This window comes from Choristoneura fumiferana, chromosome 23 (assembly GCF_025370935.1).
Source record: "Choristoneura fumiferana chromosome 23, NRCan_CFum_1, whole genome shotgun sequence".
NCBI classification, from domain to species: domain Eukaryota; kingdom Metazoa; phylum Arthropoda; class Insecta; order Lepidoptera; family Tortricidae; genus Choristoneura; species Choristoneura fumiferana.
Window position 1 is genome coordinate 1,123,076 of NC_133494.1, and position 21,286 is coordinate 1,144,361.

The following is a 21,286-nucleotide window of genomic DNA, read 5'->3' on the forward strand; positions in this document are numbered from 1 at the left end:
TAAAAATAAATGTTTGATTGAATGATTGTTTTTTTTAATACCTGTATTTGTTTTAACAAGTATTTTAAAGCCCAATTTTGACTTACATATAAAGTTTTGTTTATTTCATCTTTTTATGACGAAATGAAAAGTACCAACTTGCAACAAAACAAACTAAACTATGTTTACATACGCTTTAAATTTTAAAAACCTGCGGGTGCGGCCACATGCAGTCGCTCGTTTGCAGCGATAAATCTGGTTACGTGACCCCATTTTGAATGTAATTTTGAATTTCCCGAGCTACATATTAGTAATCTGTGATTTCCCGCGACTCAAAAAAAGTACCGTCAGTCGCCGCGTCTATCAGCAGCGACAAGATGGTTAGCTGCAGGAATGATCTCGGTTCAGTCGTGGCGTGGCAGTGGTACAAATAAAAGAAATTGGAGCGAATGAAAAAAAAAACACTGTTTTTGCCGAAATTGAAGGTTTTTTTCCAGCGGTAAAGCTCAACATTTTCAGCTTTATCGCTAAATATCACGTGACCAGATTTGACATTGGAAACGAGCGTCGAGCGACTGCATGTGGCTCCACCTTTAAATAGATCTGTTTCAGCTGGTTATGTTGGCATGAAGGCAGATGTGCCATTTTGGCAGGTTTTCGATTTTGACACTTAAATTGACGACAAAATGAGCGTTTAAAAAAAGCTCTCAAAGATCTAAGCCAGCTGTCAAAAAAAAAGTAAAAACGAAACGGCTGCTGTCCACTGTCACTTCATTAAAGAAAAGAAAAGTCAAAACAATCGTTCTCTCACGTGTCTTTTTCTGCAAAATTATGTTACTGAACAAATTTTATTAATGAAAATGGGTAAACGAAAATATAAGAACGATAGTGAAGAGTCTGCTAAAAAGAACAGGACTGACGAAGTAGTTCTTGAAGGAGAAAGTGAAAATGCGGCTTCCGAACAACCTCAAATCGAACAAGCTAAAAGCAAAAATGCGACTGAGAAACAACATGGATTCGATATTAAACACTTTCGAAAAGAGCTGGCGTCCAAGACTGGGCAGACCATGGGTGAGTGGGTTTAACACGTTTCTTTTTATTTTACGCTGGTGTTTTAACCTTGGCAAAATGTTTTACACCTGGGGAGGTCTGGTATCCTAAGGGATGTTTTGGCAGACGGTTTGGCCTTCATTAAACTGGATGACTGTATGTGTATCTGAATTTTTATAATCAGTATTATAATTCATAGGATTATTATTAGGGATGGGCCGATTATTCGTTTTATTCGTCCGGCAATGTAGTACTCGAACTTTTTACTGTATTCAGCCATGTATGAGTTGAGTGTTAAATGTGTTATTTTTATGAGGTACAGTGAGGGCAGTGGGGCTTTATGTTTTTGTTGGCACAGTAGCTTTATTTCCAATAACAGTTAAAAAGATGGTTGTTAATTAAAAACAAAATATAAGTACCTAGTATAATAGTTAAGCTACAGTGATCTTTATAATAAAATAATAAGTTAATAATTAAATTAATCAGTTCATTATTGTGAGAAATTAAGCAAGTTTTTTGTTTAAATCAAGAGTTGCATGATTAAAGCTTCTACTTAGGTATCAATTATGCCGAATATTCAGGTCGGTAAAAGTTTTACCGAACATTAGGGCGAATATTTGTATTCGGTAAAACCCATGTTTGGCCCATCTCTATTATTTGTTATTATTTTTTTAGATTGAATCTTGTATTATGCCTCCCCAAGGTGTGTGTGTGTGTGTGTGTGTGTGTGATAAACAGTAAAATTCATGACCATGCAATAATTTTTTTATTGAATTGATTATCACATCTTCAAATCATGCCCAGAAATGAAGAACAGCTTTAAGGTTTTTCAACTGTTTATTACGGGTTTAGTTACAATTATTGAAATATTTCTTAGAACTGTGCTGTTATGATATAAAGCCTGTTTAATACTGTTTAACTGTAATGAGTGCAATACAAAGATTATTCATGTCTTATTTTGATTTAATTGTTTTAATCAAACTATTAATTTGTTCATTTTCAGCACTAACACAGTTCCTGCAAGTATGCTTGAACCCAGATTCAGAAGTTGACTACATTGCGGAGTACTTAAATGCTGGAGGCAACTCCCACGAGATCCTGCGTCAAATCAACCAGGACAGCAAGAAGAATTTGACCCTGGCTACTCCAGCCTTCCACCTGTTTCACCTCATTATCATGAAAGTCCAGTCTTCCCATCCCCAGATGCTAACAATAACAGAAGAAGCCTGTCGCTTCTTTCTGAACACATTCATGTCAACAGTAGAAATCATGATTAGCGAAAACTCTGGGCCTCGCCACAGGAAAATCATCCTTAAGCTTCTAACATCAATAGTGACTTTGAATCCAGATTTGGGTGTGGAAGTCATCAACCAAGCACCTTTAACGCCCAAGCATCTACAGTACATACTTGAAAAGCCAAATTATAAAGAGAAGGACAATGTCAGGACATCCTTTGTGCATTTCATGACTTCATTTCTCATTGAAGGTCATCTGCCTCTTATAAAAGCTTTGCTGGAAAAGCAAGGACTTCTGCCTCTAGTTATCCCTGGGCTTATCCATGATGAGGCTGAATCCGTCTTAATGTTTCTAAACATATTGAAGAAGCATGTCATCGACAACAATTTCATCTCCAAGAGTTTGAAACTACGGACATTCAGTCACCAAGTGTTGCATAATATCTTTAAGCTTTATTCTTGGAAAGGTCCTCCTGAACTAAGTCAAGAGGTACGGAATGAATTACGTCCTGACATCATGATCCTTTTGTCTGAAATTGTTCTAACTTTGTTCACATCTCACAAGCTTGGGTTATACTTTACTGATAATACATTAGGCACAGTTGATGCAAACAAAAATCAGAACTTGTACAAAGCAGTACTTACCCTCAAAAGACCTTGGGAGTTCCAAGAAGAAGGCGATGTGGTCCTTAAAATAGTTAACAAATGCCCTGATCTGCACAGAGCTCTCATAAGTGTTGTGGAACAAAGCTTTGAGCCTCAACACTCTCCTATTTGGGAAAAGACAGTTCAATTTGCAATAAAATTGCTGGATGTGCTTAAGCCGGAGGATATGGTACCAAGAATGGGCAACTTATCGTCTGTTCAAGTAGCAAATTTTGTCAGATTCATCACATTACCTATTCCTCTACTGAAATTTATACAAACTCACTTAGGCAAGGATCAAACTATATCTTTATACTGTGTGAAGATATTAGTGAAAATGTTGGAAACATTAAGAAAGTATCTAAGAATTTTAAGCATGGATGACACTCATATTAATGTGTCTGATTTGAGAAATAAAATGGAGTATTTCTTTCCTAAGCATATGCCTGTGCCTACAATTATCGCTTCTTTGATTCAAGATGTCATCTGTAACAAACAGAGCACTGATAGCACAACAGATTACAGGCTGCCAAAAATAGCAGATACAGACAGTTTGATCTATTTAATAGATCTATTGCTGTTGTATAATGAAATACATCCAGCCTTCTTCGAAATGTTGGAAGGTTGCTTAGATATAAAGAAAATTCTAGATTATTCTATGACACTAACATCAGGACGAGTTTCTCTGTTAAAATTCAAAGTTGTCTCCCTGTGGCTGACCTTAGATAGCTCTGCTATATCACTGAATAATCCTATGTTTAAAGATCTTTTCCATATAATGCTTGATGTTTACACAAATACTGAAGACAGTACTTGGATAGAGGCAAAAGATACTATTTGCAAATTTTTCAAGAATACTGGTATATTTGAAGGGGACGAAGATGAGATTCATCTGATGCTTTACACGCTTCGCACCTCTCGTGCCTGCCCCACTGCGCTCATTGGCGATCTAGTACAGTATGTGCTGGAACATAGCTTGGAGTTAACAGAAACTGTCAGGAACCAGGTAGTTAACTTTGAGATATCAGACCAAAGCAGCGCGGCTACCCTAGATAAATTATTTAACGATCTAATGAAGAACAGAAACACAGATAACACTTCTTTCCTGGAAACAAAAGTACCTTCTCCTTTTGTTGTGGGCTGCATGCAATATATCCACAATAACAAAGAAGCGAGAAAGTCCTTAAAACAATTTCTATCCATTTATGTTGTAAGTTTACTCCACAGTAATTACTCCCCGGAATTGACAGAGGTGTTGATTGGAGACTCTAAGTTAGATGCGAGAAGCTACATTGCTAGCTGGACTGGGGAGCCTGTTGCTTTAACCGAAGCTTTAGTTGGCCGAGATACAACAATCAATAAAATGGCAACTGCCATAATTGGAAATGATGATGTTTCGATAAAAGATATATTCCAATGCCTTGAAGAAGTTTCTAATGATGAAAATGATATAACTATTGATGAAGTGCCATATAAAGTAAATGTAGTCGAAATTGTAGATGAATCAGAGCTGCTTGTCTGGGCTAAGTATCTTATATTCTGTACGGTTCGATTGACTGACATGAACTTGCTGACAGAAAAGCAGCAAAAGAAGATTTCTACCTATTTTGAATGCTTGATCCTGATTGGCAAGAAATGCCATATGAGAGACGTGTGTTGCACAATACTGTTGACTCTTTTCAAAAATCCTGTTACCTTAAAATCTACACATCTTTGGACCTAAGCAAAAGTCCGTGCAACACTATTGCGACCAAATTCCTCCTAGAAGTTATGACTAAATACCCTGACATAATGACATATCTTAACAAAAACCATAAATTATTGAAGCCATATCAGCAAAAGAATTGTTCCGATATTGTAAAGGCATTCATTAAAATTAATAAAAGAAAAAATGTGGACTGTGATCATACTATTAAAGTTCTGGAAATTATTGGGTTGTCGGAAGTAGATGACTTGGTTGTGCTGAAGCACATTTTCAATGCAGATATAAATGCATGTGTCAAAGATGATAGAGAACCGAGTCTTATGCTGGAAATACTTCGAGTGATTGTAGGAAAATACTCAAAAACCATTTCAATTGAATTGCCAAAAGAAGTTTTGAAGAATATCATGAAGGTTTACACAAATCTTTTGACTAACACAGAAGTGGTACCGAATTTGACGAACGTAGAAAACTCTTTGATTGAATATTTCGAAAATAAGCCGCATCAAGTTAAACACGTCGGAGAAGAACAATTCAAGCAATTCTTTAACGCCAATTCTATTCGGAAGACGACATCTCTTCTCGCTGCGACTCTGATGAAACTAAACCAGAAATACTGCAAAGTGTTCAAAGATGAAATCGAAAGGTCTGAAATATTAAGCCAAAGAGAACTCACTCTGCCATTGGGAAATAGTATCATTCACCACGAGGCTTTCCTGATCGCGAATAAAGATTTTCTGCCCAAAATATACGAAGAATACAAATCTAACATTTTGAAAGTGTTAGAGAAGCCCCACAAAGCTGGCCAAGTTTATGTCACCTGCTGGAAATTCATTAAGAAGTTGATTCTAGAATGTATGCCCCAAGCTGATTGCGAAAAGATGTTTTCAAAGATTCATAAGTTTGAAACCGCTGAATTGAGCCATGCAAATCTGTTCCAAGCTTGCTTTTTAAAAATGTGTCTCTCGGAAAAAGGACAAAAGAAAGAATACCTCATCAACTACTTTTCATCATCACTTCATGTAATGACTTTAGCTGTTCAGGGAGGTGACATTGATGTCATAAATAGAATTTCAAATAACATTTACGAAGTCATAAAATTGAGCGAAACATTGACTGTTTTTCAAACAGAACAGAAAGAAGGTTTGGTAAAAATTACAGAGAGTTCCATTTGGCAAAACTTCAGCAAATCCGTTTTAAAAAATTGCTTGAAGGTACGGTCAGTTGACCAAGCTAATACATCCGGACCTGTGCTGTTGGAGATATTTACAACATTCGTTAAACTTTTCTATCCGATTGATCACGCGGATATCGCGACTCTTTTTGACATGGTGACATCGCATTCAGAGTTTCTAAACGTGATGTTGAGTTACCACAGTTTAGAAATCAAATCGCGGTTGCTAGAGCTCCTATACGTCTTAATATCAAGGAAGCAATCGGTGATGAAGGCTCAACAAATCCCTGTTTATTTGAGTGCGTATCACGCTACCAGAAGTCCTTGCGATCGTCTTCTCTTAAAAATACTGAATTTCTACGAGACGCATGGACAGCCAGTCAACGAATACAAGCCGTATTTATGGGGTGATTCTGCGGCCAATTTCTACGCCGTGCGGAAAAACAGATCGGCTTCTCTATGGAGTCACCCAACCCCCAATCAGGTCTTAAATCTCTTGGACAAAGAAATTGTTGAAAGAACAGTGAAAAACTTTCCTGTTACAGCAAAGTTGAGCTATGATTACGAAATACCATCTAGATTTAATTCTTGCTGTAGCATCAAAGGAGTAATACGTTTTATGACTAAAGATATTTTCAAGAGTACTAAAGATGTTGAAGGGGATGTTACTCGAATGATAGTAAAGCAGCAAAACGACAGTGCAATGTCGGAATTGAAAGACGTGGATTTTGTCGGGACTTCTCATTTGGACGTCGATGAGGGGATATACGACCCTGCCTTTTTGTTCCCGTTGCTGAGTCACCTGTTGGCTCCGGGGTCGATGGCCTCGTGCTTCAAGATTCTGCGCAGCAACCTGCTCTCGTTGCCGATTGTGGCACTGAGCTCACACTGCCCTGACATGCGAGCGGCAGCGTATCACGTGTTGCACAGATTTTCCATGTTACTAGAAACAGAAACGTAAGTTGATTGATTATAATACTTTTTATAAGCTTATCGCATATCGGAAGTGAAAAAGCACCTGCGTCCTAGTCTCGACTGTCTCATGTAATTTCAATTTTAGTAATAAAAATAAAATGACATGGTTTGAAGATCCCTTTTTGCAGTCGATTAAAAATATCCGTTCAGTTCTATAAAGTTGACAAATTAGTTAATAAAGGGCGCTAAAATACTATACCAATGCCCTGTTTCACCGTCCATTGATTAATTTTATTTGACAGATAAATGTGATGCCGTCTCTGTTCGTTTTGTGCTATTAGACGGAGACGACATCACATTTATCCGTCAAATAAAATTAATCAATGGGTGGTGAAACAGCCCCTGTGTGTTAGTTGTAACAGATGTCTTAAATTCTCATACATGTATTTTTCTTTTCAGGAGACATAAGAACGACAAGCTACTATTGACAGATTTCATAGAGACCTTGCGCCACAGTTTGTCCACCGCCATTACCAACGCACAGAGCGACCCTGCCAGCGACCTGAAGAACCCTCGGCTTCCCTCTGTCGATGCCATCTACCTCGCCAAAGCTCTCATGGTCTGCACAGCACCCTTCGACCCTTTATACAAACCAGTGAACAACTTCCTCATAGCCAAACAATTCGTAGATCTAACCGTTGTCCCAGACTTTCTAAGTCTCTTCCACGATAGCGACGTTGAATCCTCCGACAGGCGGCTCTGGATCTTGGACATCATCAGGTACGGAACCAAAACAATGACAGACGTCAGCGTTATATTCAAGACCATGTGTCTTAAAATGATTATGGATTTTTATTCTTCTGTTCTGAGCGACAGGAAGACCAAAGAGAAGATTCTTGGCGCTATAAGTGCAATTGTTGCTATACCCAGGGCGTTTGAGATACTAGTTGAAGGTTACGGGTTGGTGTCGTGGCTGCATTTCGTTGTGAGACAGCTTCACAAAGATGAAAAGACTTTAATAAAGGGTGTGTTGAACGTAATAAAGAACATGCTCCACAGCATGTCGATAATATCTTTGCCTAGAAACACGTCTGCCCCAAAAGTGGACGCCGAAGGAAAGCCAGTTGAAAAACTTGGGGAAATAAAAGTGAACAAAGAAGTTGAGAATGAAATATTAGTGATTTTGTATGACCTGTTGTATTTTTGTACGAACTTTGAATTTGAGGAGTTGATTTCCTATGTAGAAGTATATTATCTACTATCAAAAAGAGCTATAAAATTGCTGTCTAAAGAAAAAGTATTGGCTATGGTTGATGAATGTTGTAGCTCTATCACACGTAGCGAGAAGGTCAGATTATTGTCAAAGGCAGTGATTAGGAATAATATTGATATGTTGAAGAGCAACAATCTGAACATTCCTGAAAGTACTGGATACAACGCAGAGTCTAAAAATGAGTTGTTAAAACATTTAACGAGTCTTGTTCAGATTTATATAGCATAAGTGTTAAGTATAATATTGCCTACCCCATAAGCTTTGTGGACATTTGGTAATTATATGAATTATATTATGAATCATGTTCATTTTGATGTTTGATTTCTTACCCAGGTACTTGAGTATCACCCAACTTTTATTTATCTACATAAAAATATTTGTACGTAATCTCGACATTTTTCTTACTTCGAGCACCCCAACCGCTTCTCAACATCGCACACATAACATAGGACCTCCTTTTTTGAAGTATGTTAAAAATACCATATCACTGGAATTCCTCCACGAGAAACAAGTTTCCAGTTTTGCCTAATAAATTACACAGCATCGCCAACAACGGAATTCCTTTTAAAATATTTGCTCACGATGCTGACATTAGCGATTTATGTCTCTATTCTACGGGGCCATAAAAATACTGGTTTTATTATTCGCTGTTTTGGTTTTACGATCCATAACTCACTGGTAATATTACGGTTATCTAGCGTCTGATTGCTGTTTTGCCCGCGTTTTGCTAGGCGTAGGCTACAGTCTACATAGGTAGGTACAGCCACGCGGTAATGAAAAAATCCGTCATCTGATGTGTCGTGACGTGAACCATCACAGGATTCTGCCCTCTTCTCTTCACATTCTGCTTCACATTTATGCCCACGCCAAATTTAAGTCCTAGCTGGCCTAAAATGAGAAATACCTTTACTATTCCTAGTAAGTAATGTGGTAATCAAATCGACGGTTGAAAGGAGAAATTGACTAAGCGACATTTTTGTGAAAATTTGGAGACATAGCTCAAACGACAGAGAAACATACTGATTCCAAACATGTACCTATATAACTAATTATCTTAAAAAATCACTCAGTCAAATTTCTCCTTTCAAGCGTCTAAATAATTACGAGGCACTAAAGTAAAAAAATCGCCAGTGTTTTACACAAAATAATTTAAAAACATGCTTTTTGTTTATGTCGTTTATAACTTGCAAATAAAAAAACTAATCGAAAATACAAACTGAGACGTGGACGCACAGAAAAACCAGAAAACGAGACCAGCGCTGGGAATCGAACCCAGGTCCTCAGCAATCCGTGCTGCGTGCTATAACCCCTACACCACCGCTGGACAGGAATCTAGACACGATTTTTTCCTATGCACACATAATATCTCAGGTTGCTTTTATTCTACTACTTACGCTACTTAAGCAGCAGCACTAGCGACATCTATGTTCCGCTCTCATCGAGAGACGTCACATCAAAGACTACAGTGTGCGTCACATTCTTTCGGAACTTACCGCTCACCTAGACAAGAGATGTCTCTACTAAGCAATCAAATTATGATTGTTTTTTTTTGGAGTCTTTTTGTATTTTTTATTTCAACTCTAAATTTGTTACTTTTACGGGTATCCCGTGAAACCATATCAAAAATACAAACTGAGACATGGATACACAGAAAAACCAGAGAAAGAGACCAGTGCTGGGAATCGAACCCAGGTCCTCAGCAATCCGTGCTGCGTGCTATAACCCCTACACCACCGCTGGACAGGAATCTAGACATGAATTTTTCCTATGCGCACATCTCAGGTTGCTTTTATTCTACTACGCTACTTATGTTCCGCTGTATTATGTTCCGCTCTCATCGAGAGACGTCACATTCTTTCGAAACTAACCGCTCACCCAAACAAGAGATGTCTCTAGGTTTCAGAACAATAAATTTTTTTCCGTAAAAAAAAATATGACGTCATAACTCTTCTCCTTTTTAGGGTTCCGGAGCCAAAATGGCAAAAACGGAACCCTTATAGTTTCGCCATATCTGTCTGTCTGTTTGTCCGTCCGCGGCTTTGCTCAGAGACTATCAATGCTAGAAAGCTGTAATTTTGCACGGATATATAAGTAAACTATGCCGACAAAATAGTACAACTAAAAATTCAATAAAAATTTTTTTAGGGTTACCTCCTATAGACGTAAAGTGGGGGTGATTTTTTTTTTCTCATCCAACCCTATAGTGTGGGCTATCGTTGGATAGGTATTTTAAAACCATTAGGGAGTTGCTAAAACGATTTTTCGATTTAGTGATGTGTTTGCGAAATATTCAACTTTAAAGCGCATATTTTCATTAAAATCGAGCGTCCCCCTCCCTCTAAAATCTAAACCGGTGGGTGGAAAAATTTAAAAAAAATCAGGTTGGTAGTAAGTAAGTATATCAAACTTTCAAGGAAAACTATAACGGCTAAGTTTTCTTGAGAATTATTGGTAGTTTAAGGCTAAATAGCAGCCTAAGGTATAAAATATACCTAAACTTGGAAGATTCCGTATAAAATACGAAATCCTTTGAAAAATATTACTTATTTTTTTTCGTAATGGCTACGGAAGCCTACTTTAGGCGTGTCTGACATGCTCTTGGCCGGTTTTTTCTAAATATCTAATTGAAATAAATAGATAATTGAAAAGTTTGCAATACATATTAATTATGCAATATTCGTTTATTTAAAAACGAAAGTTTCAACTTTGTACTTTGAAGTTAAAGCATTTAAACAGAAGTGCAAAGTTTTTTGGATTTATCTCGAAACTTACTTTTTGTCACTTATGGTTTTTCTCCTTGAGGCGGCAGTACTACGAAACTCGGAAGTTCGTGTCGTAAGGCCCCTCTGACACTTAAGTATACTATTTAATACGAGAGCGACAGGGACGGCACGATACGAACTTCGAGTTCCGAGTTTCGTAGTAGCCCTGCAGTGATGAGACATCAGTACCTATTTATTAAATTTAGTTGGTACCTAATTCGCAAAATTAAATTGGACACTTTAAAACATGTGTCACACAGACTTAGCTGCCTTATACGTGTTTTTGTGGAGGAGCTAGGTGAAATAATTGTAGTGCATTGACATGGACCTACGTAAAATAACGCCTGAATGTCATTAACAAACAGACACAGTAGAAGTACCTAATCAATGAAAGTGATCAGTTATCTTTATTACAAATATAATTTATTTGAGAATTTTGTAGGGAAAAAACCACATTGCATGAGAATAGATAATCATCTACGTATAATTGTAATTTCAGGTGCTGCAGCCGTAAGTATTTAGAGACGGGCCTCGATCCAGGAGGTGAAGGTGGTGACGCGAGCGAAGCCGGCGGGGTGGTTGCGCTGGCAGCCGTCGCGGTGGCCGAAGGAGACAACACCAATCTGGAAAGAGAACGAGGTAAGTAAGTTAGAGGAACAAAATAAAGACAAAGAAAGAGGCAGATGGAAATGAGATAACCGCCAAATACGAGTTAGAGTTACGCACTGAAGGTAGATTTGACGACCAGATGGCCTAGTGGTTAGAGAACCTGACTACGAAGCTTGAGTTTGGTTCGATTCCCGTGTCGGGGCAGATATTTGTATGAAAAATACGAATGTTTGTTCTCGGGTCTTGGGTGTTTAATATGTATTTAAGTATGTATCTATATCTATATAATTATATTTATCCGTTGCTTAGTACCCATAACACAAGCTTTGCTAAGCTTACTTTGGGACTAGGTCAATTGGTGTGAATTGTCCCGTGATATTTATTATTATTTATTTATTATGTGCCGAAACTTATTACGCATAACAACAGGTTTCGCATAATTTATTTACGCCGAATCTTAAACTTGCCGAAATTTTGTTCGGCATAATTCTGTATAGGTAGGTACGCTGAAAAATGGTTTACCCGAATTTATTTTAGCATAATATTGACATGGTGAATTTTATTATGCATAATCTTGTTTAGCATATATGTAATTAGCCGAATTTTAATAGGCCGAAATTCCGTCCAAATCTATGTCCGAAAATAAATTACACACACTGTTAAGTTAAGTTACTCTTATCAAATTTTACAAATATGTCCACGGAAATGACCCTATGGGTTTTGGTTCACGCGGTTTTTATATGAGAACGCACTTTCAATGGCTGTGTATTTTGAAGGTGAATTAAGAAATTAAATTTTAAACGAATGTAGGTAAGCTCGCGGTGCTCATTGCTGTTAATATTTAGATTAGTTTCAACAACGCGTTTTTAGGAAAAAAGTGTCTACTAATGTATCCTTTAAAAGCAAAGGAAGAAGATTGTTGAAATTAGGAAATTAAGGTTGATGACGCTCATGCAGGAAAAACAATAGCGTTTTTATTTACTACTGCTATCAACTGGTACGTGGCTGATATCGTAGGATACTAAGTTAGGAATCAATCTATTAAAACTGTTCTGATTATTAACAACGTTGTAAAACAATAAGCTCTTAAGCAAAATCATTGTTAATCAATGCCATCGATATCAGTTTAATTAATGCTGTAGTATCTAATCTGTTCACAATCACAAACGTATGCTACCTACGGACGTTTTACCTACCTACCAGAACTGTGACGAAATTGTTGATTAAAAGATAATTTGAAATTCAACTGAAGTCGAAAAGCCAAGTGACGCCATGGTATTTTAATTTTCGGTAGACGAGTGATCGCTAATTATCATTTTATCAATGGCGTTCTCGTAGATTGTGGAAGACAATTGCTTATCAACATAGCTCAAGTTGCTTTTATCCTGAGCGTAATATTCCGTACTTCGAATCCCATTTTGAATACTGACCAGCTGCTGGTTGGCAACAAGAGGGCCACCAGAGTCACCACCACAGGTGCTGCGGCCGCCGGTGGTGGCCACGCAGATGGTAGAGTCGACGACGGTGGAGGTGCCGTAAGTGGCGGCGCACACGGCGTTGGTGATGACCTGGAGGTTCACGTGAGACAGGAACTGGTTGGTGGTGATGGATCCACCTGGAAAGAGAACAAAGTTAATCTAAGGCTATCTGTTGTATGATTGCTGTATATATCTAAAGGAGAGGATTGAACAATTGGACAGTAATTTTTACATGAACAGCGAAGGATCATAATGTCCTGTGGTATTTCAAAACACGCTGAAGAAGATCTAGTCAAAGAAGGAGAGGAAATTTAAAAGTAATAGCTTACCGTCGCTGGTCAAACCGTAGCCGGAGGCGGTAGCCCAAGTACCGACAAATTGGTTGGTGCCAGAGGCAAGGGCGATGTTGCGGATGTTGTCTGAAATGGAAATTTTAGTGTCAGTCAATGTAAATAGACGTAAAAACGTATATTTAGACGAACTATTTGCAATAAATGAAACTTTAAGCAAAATAAACGCAGTAACGTTTAAAGAATAATCTTACTTCAGTAAATTAAATAAATATGAAACATTGGTTACTTGTGTATGCGACGTTAGCGTGGGTTATGACAGCGATATCATTGACTAGGGTGATCATGTTGTAGCTGCCGTGCAGCTCAACGTTAGTAGTATCCACTCTGGTACCGCCGGAGAAGAGGAGGGCGGAGCCGTAGACGACGGTGAAAGACCGAGCTTGGCTGAAAAGCGTGCGCCAGCAGTGGGCAGCAGTCAAACCGCGGGTGTTGGTTAACATGGTAGACCCGCAGACAGAGGTGCCTCCTGTGCTCATGGTGATGACGAGACCACCCTGCGAACACGATGAATGAAGTTATAGTGCTGCATTGATGAGGATGAGAGAAAAGAGTGAGATTGAGTGAGTGAGATTTTTACAATAATAATAAGCCAAAACAAAAATTAAACAGTTTGTAATATAATGTGAATCATAAGAAGCAAATATTTTTAGGTACGTTTAGATAGAAAAATATGAAAACATAATGGTTTACCTGGTAGGGGAACTGTCCGAGGGCAGCAGCGGAGCCTCCGACGATCCTGGAGCCATCGAAGTTGATTGCCTCTTCAGCAGCCTTGATGCGAGCGGCAGCCGGAATACCGACTTTGTTGTGGTAGTCAATCTCCACGGGAGACTCGACGGCCTTACCCGCCACCAGACCGACCAGCGCCAGAGCAATAAGGACCTTCATGTTGAGACGGTGAAATGAATGGAACTAACTCATCGCAGTCATCTCCTTTTATAGTCGGAAAATGGACTTATCGAAGCAGATTACGTTAAATATCCTTTTGTAAGTAATTAGAATGAACCAAAAAATTATAGATTGCGTAGATAATCATGCTATTAAATTCATGTACTTAAGTGACGCGTAAATCTTGGATTAACTTTGGGAATACCAGAAATGAAAGATAATTTTGGTTTGTGGGCGTACCGAGACGTTAGTAACAGGGTAACAGGATGGCCTATATTGCGGTAACTGAAAACGTTAGTGTAATTTTCGTTTAAAATAATAGACATTAGTACTATTATATATTCTGTGCATTGGTTACACGCTCACTCTGGTATTAGTTCAGTACATTGTTCTGGTCAGAATGACGACAGAATTACCGAACACCCTCTCCGACAGACGGACTGATGATCCACACTGATGAAAATTAAATGTTTTCGATAATATTCTTCAATCTGATGTGAATGACAGAAACCGCAGGATGGTGGACAGTGATGCCAGAATTAGCGCGTAGCCGAGTTCTATGACTTTGGTTACATGCTGTTCTGGCATTAGTTCAGTCCATGATTCTGGTTTCTGTCATTCACTTCAGATTGACGAATATTATCGAAAACATTTAATTTTCATCAGTCTGGACCATCAGTCCGTCAGTCTGAGAGGGTTACACGATAATATTCTCTCTAGACCAGAAAGATGGACTAAACTGATAACGTCTCTACTTAACCGTTGTCAGAAATCACACATTGCTGTACCTACTTGTTGTAACTTTGGTTTTGTTTTTAGATACATAAATATTTACATAGGTACTAACATTCTCGCCAACAATCTGCCATCACATCAGTTCGGCGGGTGGATTTACACAGTAAGCAAATGTATGTTATACCGATGAGAAATAAATAAAAATAATATCACGGGACAATTCACACCAATTGACCTAGTCCCAAAGTAAGCTTAGCAAAGCTTGTGTTATGGGTACTAAGCAACGGATAAATATAATTATATAGATAGATACATACTTAAATACATATTAAACACCCAAGACCCGAGAACAAACATTCGTATTTGTCATACAAACATCTGCCCCGACACGGGAATCGAACCCGGGACCTCAAACTTCGTAGTCAGGTTCTCTAACCACTAGGCCATCTGGTCGTCAAATAATAATATAAAACAAAATTTATTTACTTATCCTAGTAGGAGTATATACACCAGGGGGCCATATTTTAATTCAAAATTGAAAATTCATATCGTACTGTAAGGACTGAAGGTACTTAATATCTGAAAGAGCCTATATTAAAAAAACCGGCCAAGAGCGTTTCGGACACGCCCAAAATAGAGTTCCGTAGTCATTACGAAAAAATAAGTAATATTTTTCTAAGTATTTCGTATTTTATACGGAATCTTCCAAGTTTAGGTATATTTTATACCTTAGGCTGCTATTTACTCTTAAACTACTTATAATTCTCAAGCAAACTTAGCCGTTATAGTTTTCCTTGAAAGTTTGATATACTTTCTACCATCCTGATTTTTTTTAAATTTTTCCACCCACCGGTTTATATTTTCGAGGGAGGGGGGGGGGACGCTCGATTTTCATGAAAATTTGCACTTTAAAGTAATAAGAATATTTCGCAAAAAATCACTAAATCGAAAAATCGTCTCAGCAAACCCCTAATGGTTTTAAAATACCTATCCAACAATACCCCACACTATAGGGTTAGATGGGAAAAAAAAACACCCCCACTTTACGTCTATGGTAGGTACCTACCATAAAAAGTTTTTTTTCAGAATTTTTTATTGTACAGTCAAGTGCAAAGATATCGACACGGCCAAAGTTACAAAAAAATTTATACACGACCTTAATGTTAAGTGCATAAAGTCGTGTATACATATTTTTGCAACTTTGGCCGTGTCGATATCTTTGCACTTGACTATACCATTTTGTCGGCATAGTTTACATATATATCCGTGCAAAATTACAGCTTTCTAGCATTGATAGTCCCTGAGCAAAGCCGCGGACGGATAGACAGACAGACAGACAGACAGACATGGCGAAACTATAAGGGTTCCGTTTTTGCCATTTTGGCTCCGGAACCCTAAAAAAAACACACTTTCACTTGCACTTTTTTATTTTATTTAAAACTTCAACGAATTCATATCGATCTGAATATATTGATTGCGTTAGATCGACTGCCCAAACTCTGTTTTTAACCCCCGACGCAAAAAGAGGGGTGTTATAAGTTTGACCGCTATGGGTGTCTGTCTGTGGCACCGTAGCTCTTAAACGAATAGACCGATTTGAATGCGGTTTTTTTTTATTTGAAAGCAAGTTTTCTAGTGATGGTTTTGAGACATGTTTCATCAAAATCAGTTCAGCTATTTTTGAGATATTGAACTTTAAAGTGACAAAGTCGGGGGTTTTCCAACTTTTTGTTGGTTAGGGTAGGTTATGTTTCATACGTTAACATCTTGATACATTCGAACATCAAAATATGAACATACTTACATGATGTAGGTAGGCAGCCAGTCTTTTCTACAGTACCATCTCTCTTACTCTCCCATTAAATGCTGCACTATTTTACGAACTTTTCCGATAAAATACGATACCCACTCTTTTGATCTTGAAGAAAGCCGCCGTTTTAATAGCCTACACTACACAATTAGGTAGGCACCGCGCTCAATCTAAATCGCACCAAATCGCCAAGCGCGCGAGTAGTTACTATGTATGTGCTGCCTTTTGTTCCGAACATACCTACGCCGCCAACTCGATTGTAAGGGTTATCACTTGGTCAAAAAGTTAAAATTAAACAATCCAACTAAACGTTTAGAAATATTATTTATTTTACAATGTGTATACAGTTGTTTTACTTTTATGTACAGTCAAGGGCTAAGATGTATACACGGCCTTAACTTAACACATTCGCTGCCGCAATCGCTACGCGGCTACGCTCGCAGCGCGTAGCGTATTTTTCCGCTTTGCAGCGAAAACTGCCTACGAACAGATGACGCGCCTAGCGTGTTCTTGGCACTGAAAATGTGTTAAGTACATAAAGTCGTGTATACATATATTTTTTACCGAAAGTTGAGCGCTTCTCAATGTATAGTAGGTTGTTGCGTGCTGCGAGACTTGCACTCGCAAAGTACACACAGCATGGCACCACTACTTATTACACAGTTTTACCAAAAATCAAAGCTGTAATACCATGTTTTACATAAAAAAAACAAAAAGAAATCCTGGAAAACTCTGACCGATGGTAGTGCTTTTTGACAACCAGTGACAACAAACTAGCACCCGACTAAATTAAATAACATTTTATTTGAATAGCTCCTTAACGACAGATGCCTTTTGAAAATGACTGGTATATTAGCCACAGAAATCGACCAATGAGCAGCGGTGCATTTGATGAGCCTAGAATAAAACTGACACAACTCGAAATATTGTCATTTAAAACTCAACCAGATTCTGTTCAGAACAGAGTTTATTTTGGAAATATGACTATTTCGAATTGTGTCCGTTCATTCTAAACTTGCGAATAAGCGCCAAATGCACCGCAACCTACTGGTCAATTTCTGTTGCCTGTGGGCTGTTTATACACAAAAGTAATAATAGTAATAATCGGGTACGCTTGGCATTTAGCTACCTTCTGTCTATTTTATCTCCTTCTTCTTTGGTACTCCCAAGAGTATGGACTTTCTATAGTCAGCGTGGTTATTATGATTAAGTATGGTGTTGTAGTCCACTATTTAAAACCTCCATGATAATATCTTCTTTAAACATTAACATACCCTTTTGAATATCATATGCCCACCATTATTTACAAACTTTCAACATCATCATCATCATCCCAGCCTATATACGTCCCACTGCTGGGCTCAGGCCTCCTCTCAGAACAAGAGGGCTTGGGCCATAGTTCCCACGCGGGCCCAGTGCGGATTGGGAACTTCGCACGCACCATTGAATCGCTTCGCAGGTTTGTGCAGGTTTCCTCACGATGTTTTCCTTCACCGCAAAGCTCGTGGTAATTTCAAATGTAATTCCGCACATGAATTTCGAAAAACTCAGAGGTGCGAGCCGGGGTTCGAACCCACGACCCTCTGCTTGAGAGGCGATAGGTCAAACCACTAGGCCACCACGGCTTCTCAAAGCACTAGGCCACCACGTCTTCATGACAAACTTTCATCTTAACCATAAAAGATTCTTTAGACACAGTAAAGGTCACAGCTCATTAGAGCAACCCGGCGCCCGACGGGTGGACGTCACGTTAACACCGAGTGGACCTCGCCTGGTCCACGAATTTCCTAGTAGTATGGCGGCGAGCAGCGGGCTGTCACCGAGTGGTCCACTCGCCGTCTGCGCGTGGCCTCGCGAGTGAGGTGATCCGGTGACGCTACGGAGTTGATGTAGTGAGCGCATACCCATACAAATCCATATGAAGAATACTAACCGCTCGAGGCGAGGCGGTGTTGGTCGGGTGCCGGGGGGCTGTAATGAGCTGTGACCTTCATTCTCATAACCTATTGAGAGATGAGAGAATGAGAGGTTTCATCAGCTGAAAGACCGCCGTAAGAGCCGACTGCTGAACAAAGTCCTCTTCCTGAGAACCCCACAATGAACAACAGCTCGCCTCTTGCATCCACTGATATTAATTAAAAAAATATCGATTAAAATTATTTGGCTACAAGTAGGTGTATTAAATGTGTTAGTTTAAGAAGGAAAACAAATAAGTTCTTTATAAAAGAAATTAAATTTATTTGTCATGGTTGCTGATCATTGATGATGGTGTTTAGAAACGGGCCTGGAACCAGGAGGCGAAGGCGGTGACACGGGCGAAACCAGCGGGGAACCCGCGCTGGCAACCGCTAACGTGGCCGAAGGACGTGATACCGATGAGCAGGTTGTTGACAACCAGGGGGCCACCGGAGTCACCACCGCAAGTACCGCGGCCGCCGACGGTGGAAACGCAGATGGTGCTGGCCTGGACGGTGGTGCTACCGTAGGTGTTGGCGCAGACAGCGTTGGTGATCACCTGAACGTTGACATGGGAGAGGAACTGGTTGTTGCCAATACCAGCGGCTGTAAGAAAAAAAAATTTAAGATTGCGACCACGTGTAGGAAGAACAAAAGTGTGCCCCATGATTAATATCTTCAACAGTAGATTGTACAACAAGAGCATAAAACGAGCGTCCAGCGTTTAATGCTCGAGTTCTACATTCTACTTTTCACTTCGATGGCGAGGAAATGAAATAGTACAGTGGAAACAATTGTTCACTTACTACAGTATGTACCTTGTATTGTTCATGCATTAGTATATCATTATAATTTTTTAATTTTATTGATCTAATATTTCGATTGATTTGGTTGATTTTTGGTTTTATAAAAATTTTAAATTATTAAGCAGTAGCAGCAGAAATGGCAGAAACTGCCAAAGCAGGAAAATATAGTGGTCTCGGTGCCGAATATAATTTTCTACCTTTCGGCGTCGAGACCCTTGGTCCGTGGGGCCCTGGTGCTCTGAGTCTCTTCAAAGATATATCAAAGAGACTCAGAGATACCACAGGCGACCGAAGAGCTGGCAGTTTCCTCGCTCAACGCATCAGCGTTACGATCCAGCGGGGAAATGCTGCCAGCATCTTTGGTACCATGCCTCAGGGTCCTTTTTTAAATTTATTATAGTTTTAGCTTATTTAATTTTAATGTAGTTTTAGTTTTTTTTTTATTGTACCTAATGTACCTTTTATTATTTGTCTGTGTCCCGAACAAACATCAATAGTGTAATTAAAAAATACATATATATATTAAAAAATTAGGTACGAACTTCTTTGTTTATGGCTGTTTACCTACACTTGATTTCCTTGGTTTTAGACAAAGATTTTATTTTATGCACTAGATTTTTTTTATGTCGCCTAGATCTAGCATAAATACGAACATTACGCGACATAAAATTACTTTTTTTAATAATTTTTAATTTATATACAACTAAAAATCAACCAAATCAATCGAAATAGACCAATAAAATTAAAAAAAATATAGTTATATACTAATGCATGAACGATAAAAGGTGTAAGTGAACAATTGTTTCCACTGTTGCTATTTCATTTCCACGACATCGAAGTAAAAATGTAGTGTAGAACTCGAGCATTAAACCCGTTTTCGCTTCGACATCTATCCACCCTCGCCGTACCGGTTCGGGTGGCTATATGAACGTCTCCGGTAAAATGGCTCGTTTTATGCTCTTGTTGTATAATCTAATGTCGTATGTTGATTAGTGTCGGACAATAAGGTATGATATATGATTTACTTACTGTCACTGGTCCTGCCGAATCCAGAGGCGACAGCCCAGGTTCCGACGAACTGGTTGGTGCCAGTAGCCAAAGCGACGTTGCCGATGGTGTCTTAAAAGAACACACATGATTAGCGGTGTCGTAAATCATAAGAAAAATAAGAAAGAAGAAGAAAATAATTTAATTAAGCGACATCGCGCATCTCTTGACTCCATATATTGATATGTACAAATTAGAAATGAGGCAGATAACTTACTGCTGTAGTTGATCCATCCGGTTCTGATGATGGCAACGTCGTTGACCAGAGTCCACATGTTGTAGCCGGCGTGCATCTCGACATCGGTGGTGGTCACCCTGGTGCCACCGGAGAAGAGGAGGTGGGAGCCGAGGACAACGACGAACTGGCGAGCAGAGCCGCCGGTGGAGCGCCAACAGTGGGCAGCGGTGGACAGACGGGTGTTGGTCAGGAGGGACGCGCCGCACACGGAGGTGGCACCATTAGTCAGGGTGATGACGAGACCAGCCTATCAAACCGAAATCAGATAGGATCAGAACAAAAAACTGACTTGATAATTCAATTCATATTCAGAGAAAAACAATTTCGAAGATATTTTTTTTCTTTATAGATTTTTGCTCAGAATCAAAGTTATTCTCTATTTCCAAGAACTCACCTGGTATGGGAACTGTCCAAGGGAGGCAGGAGAGCCGCCTACAATCCTGGAGCCATCGAAGTCCAAAGCCTCCTCAGCGGCCTTGATGCGGGCGGCCTCTGGGATACCAATGGCATTGTGGTAGTCGAATTCGATCGGGACGTCGAACTCTTCGGCTACCGCAGAGCCCACCAGAGCCACCAAAGCCAAGGCAACCAAGAATCTCATATTGCTGGATGAATACGAATGTGCCTGTCG

General features: G+C 39.1%; 2 protein-coding genes across 2 annotated transcripts; one reads left to right on the plus strand and one right to left on the minus strand.

The window, feature by feature from the left end:
- Positions 1 to 748: 748 nt before the first annotated feature.
- Positions 749 to 8,281, plus strand: LOC141440982 (nucleolar pre-ribosomal-associated protein 1). The gene is given in 4 exon segments (XM_074105580.1): positions 749 to 1,050; positions 2,033 to 4,597; positions 4,600 to 6,742; positions 7,160 to 8,281. Coding segments are annotated over 4 exon segments (5,967 nt in total). The 5' UTR covers positions 749 to 833; the 3' UTR covers positions 8,202 to 8,281.
- A 2,972-nt stretch (positions 8,282 to 11,253) lies between these two features.
- On the minus strand, positions 11,254 to 21,286 carry LOC141440903 (transmembrane protease serine 9-like). The gene is made up of 9 exons (XM_074105498.1): positions 21,050 to 21,286; positions 20,635 to 20,902; positions 20,400 to 20,489; positions 18,893 to 19,170; positions 13,866 to 14,087; positions 13,402 to 13,669; positions 13,152 to 13,241; positions 12,775 to 12,959; positions 11,254 to 11,358 (listed from the first exon to the last, which is right to left on the minus strand). Exons 1-9 carry the CDS (start codon positions 21,254 to 21,256, stop codon positions 11,254 to 11,256), a joined length of 1,713 nt encoding a protein of 570 aa, XP_073961599.1. The 5' UTR covers positions 21,257 to 21,286.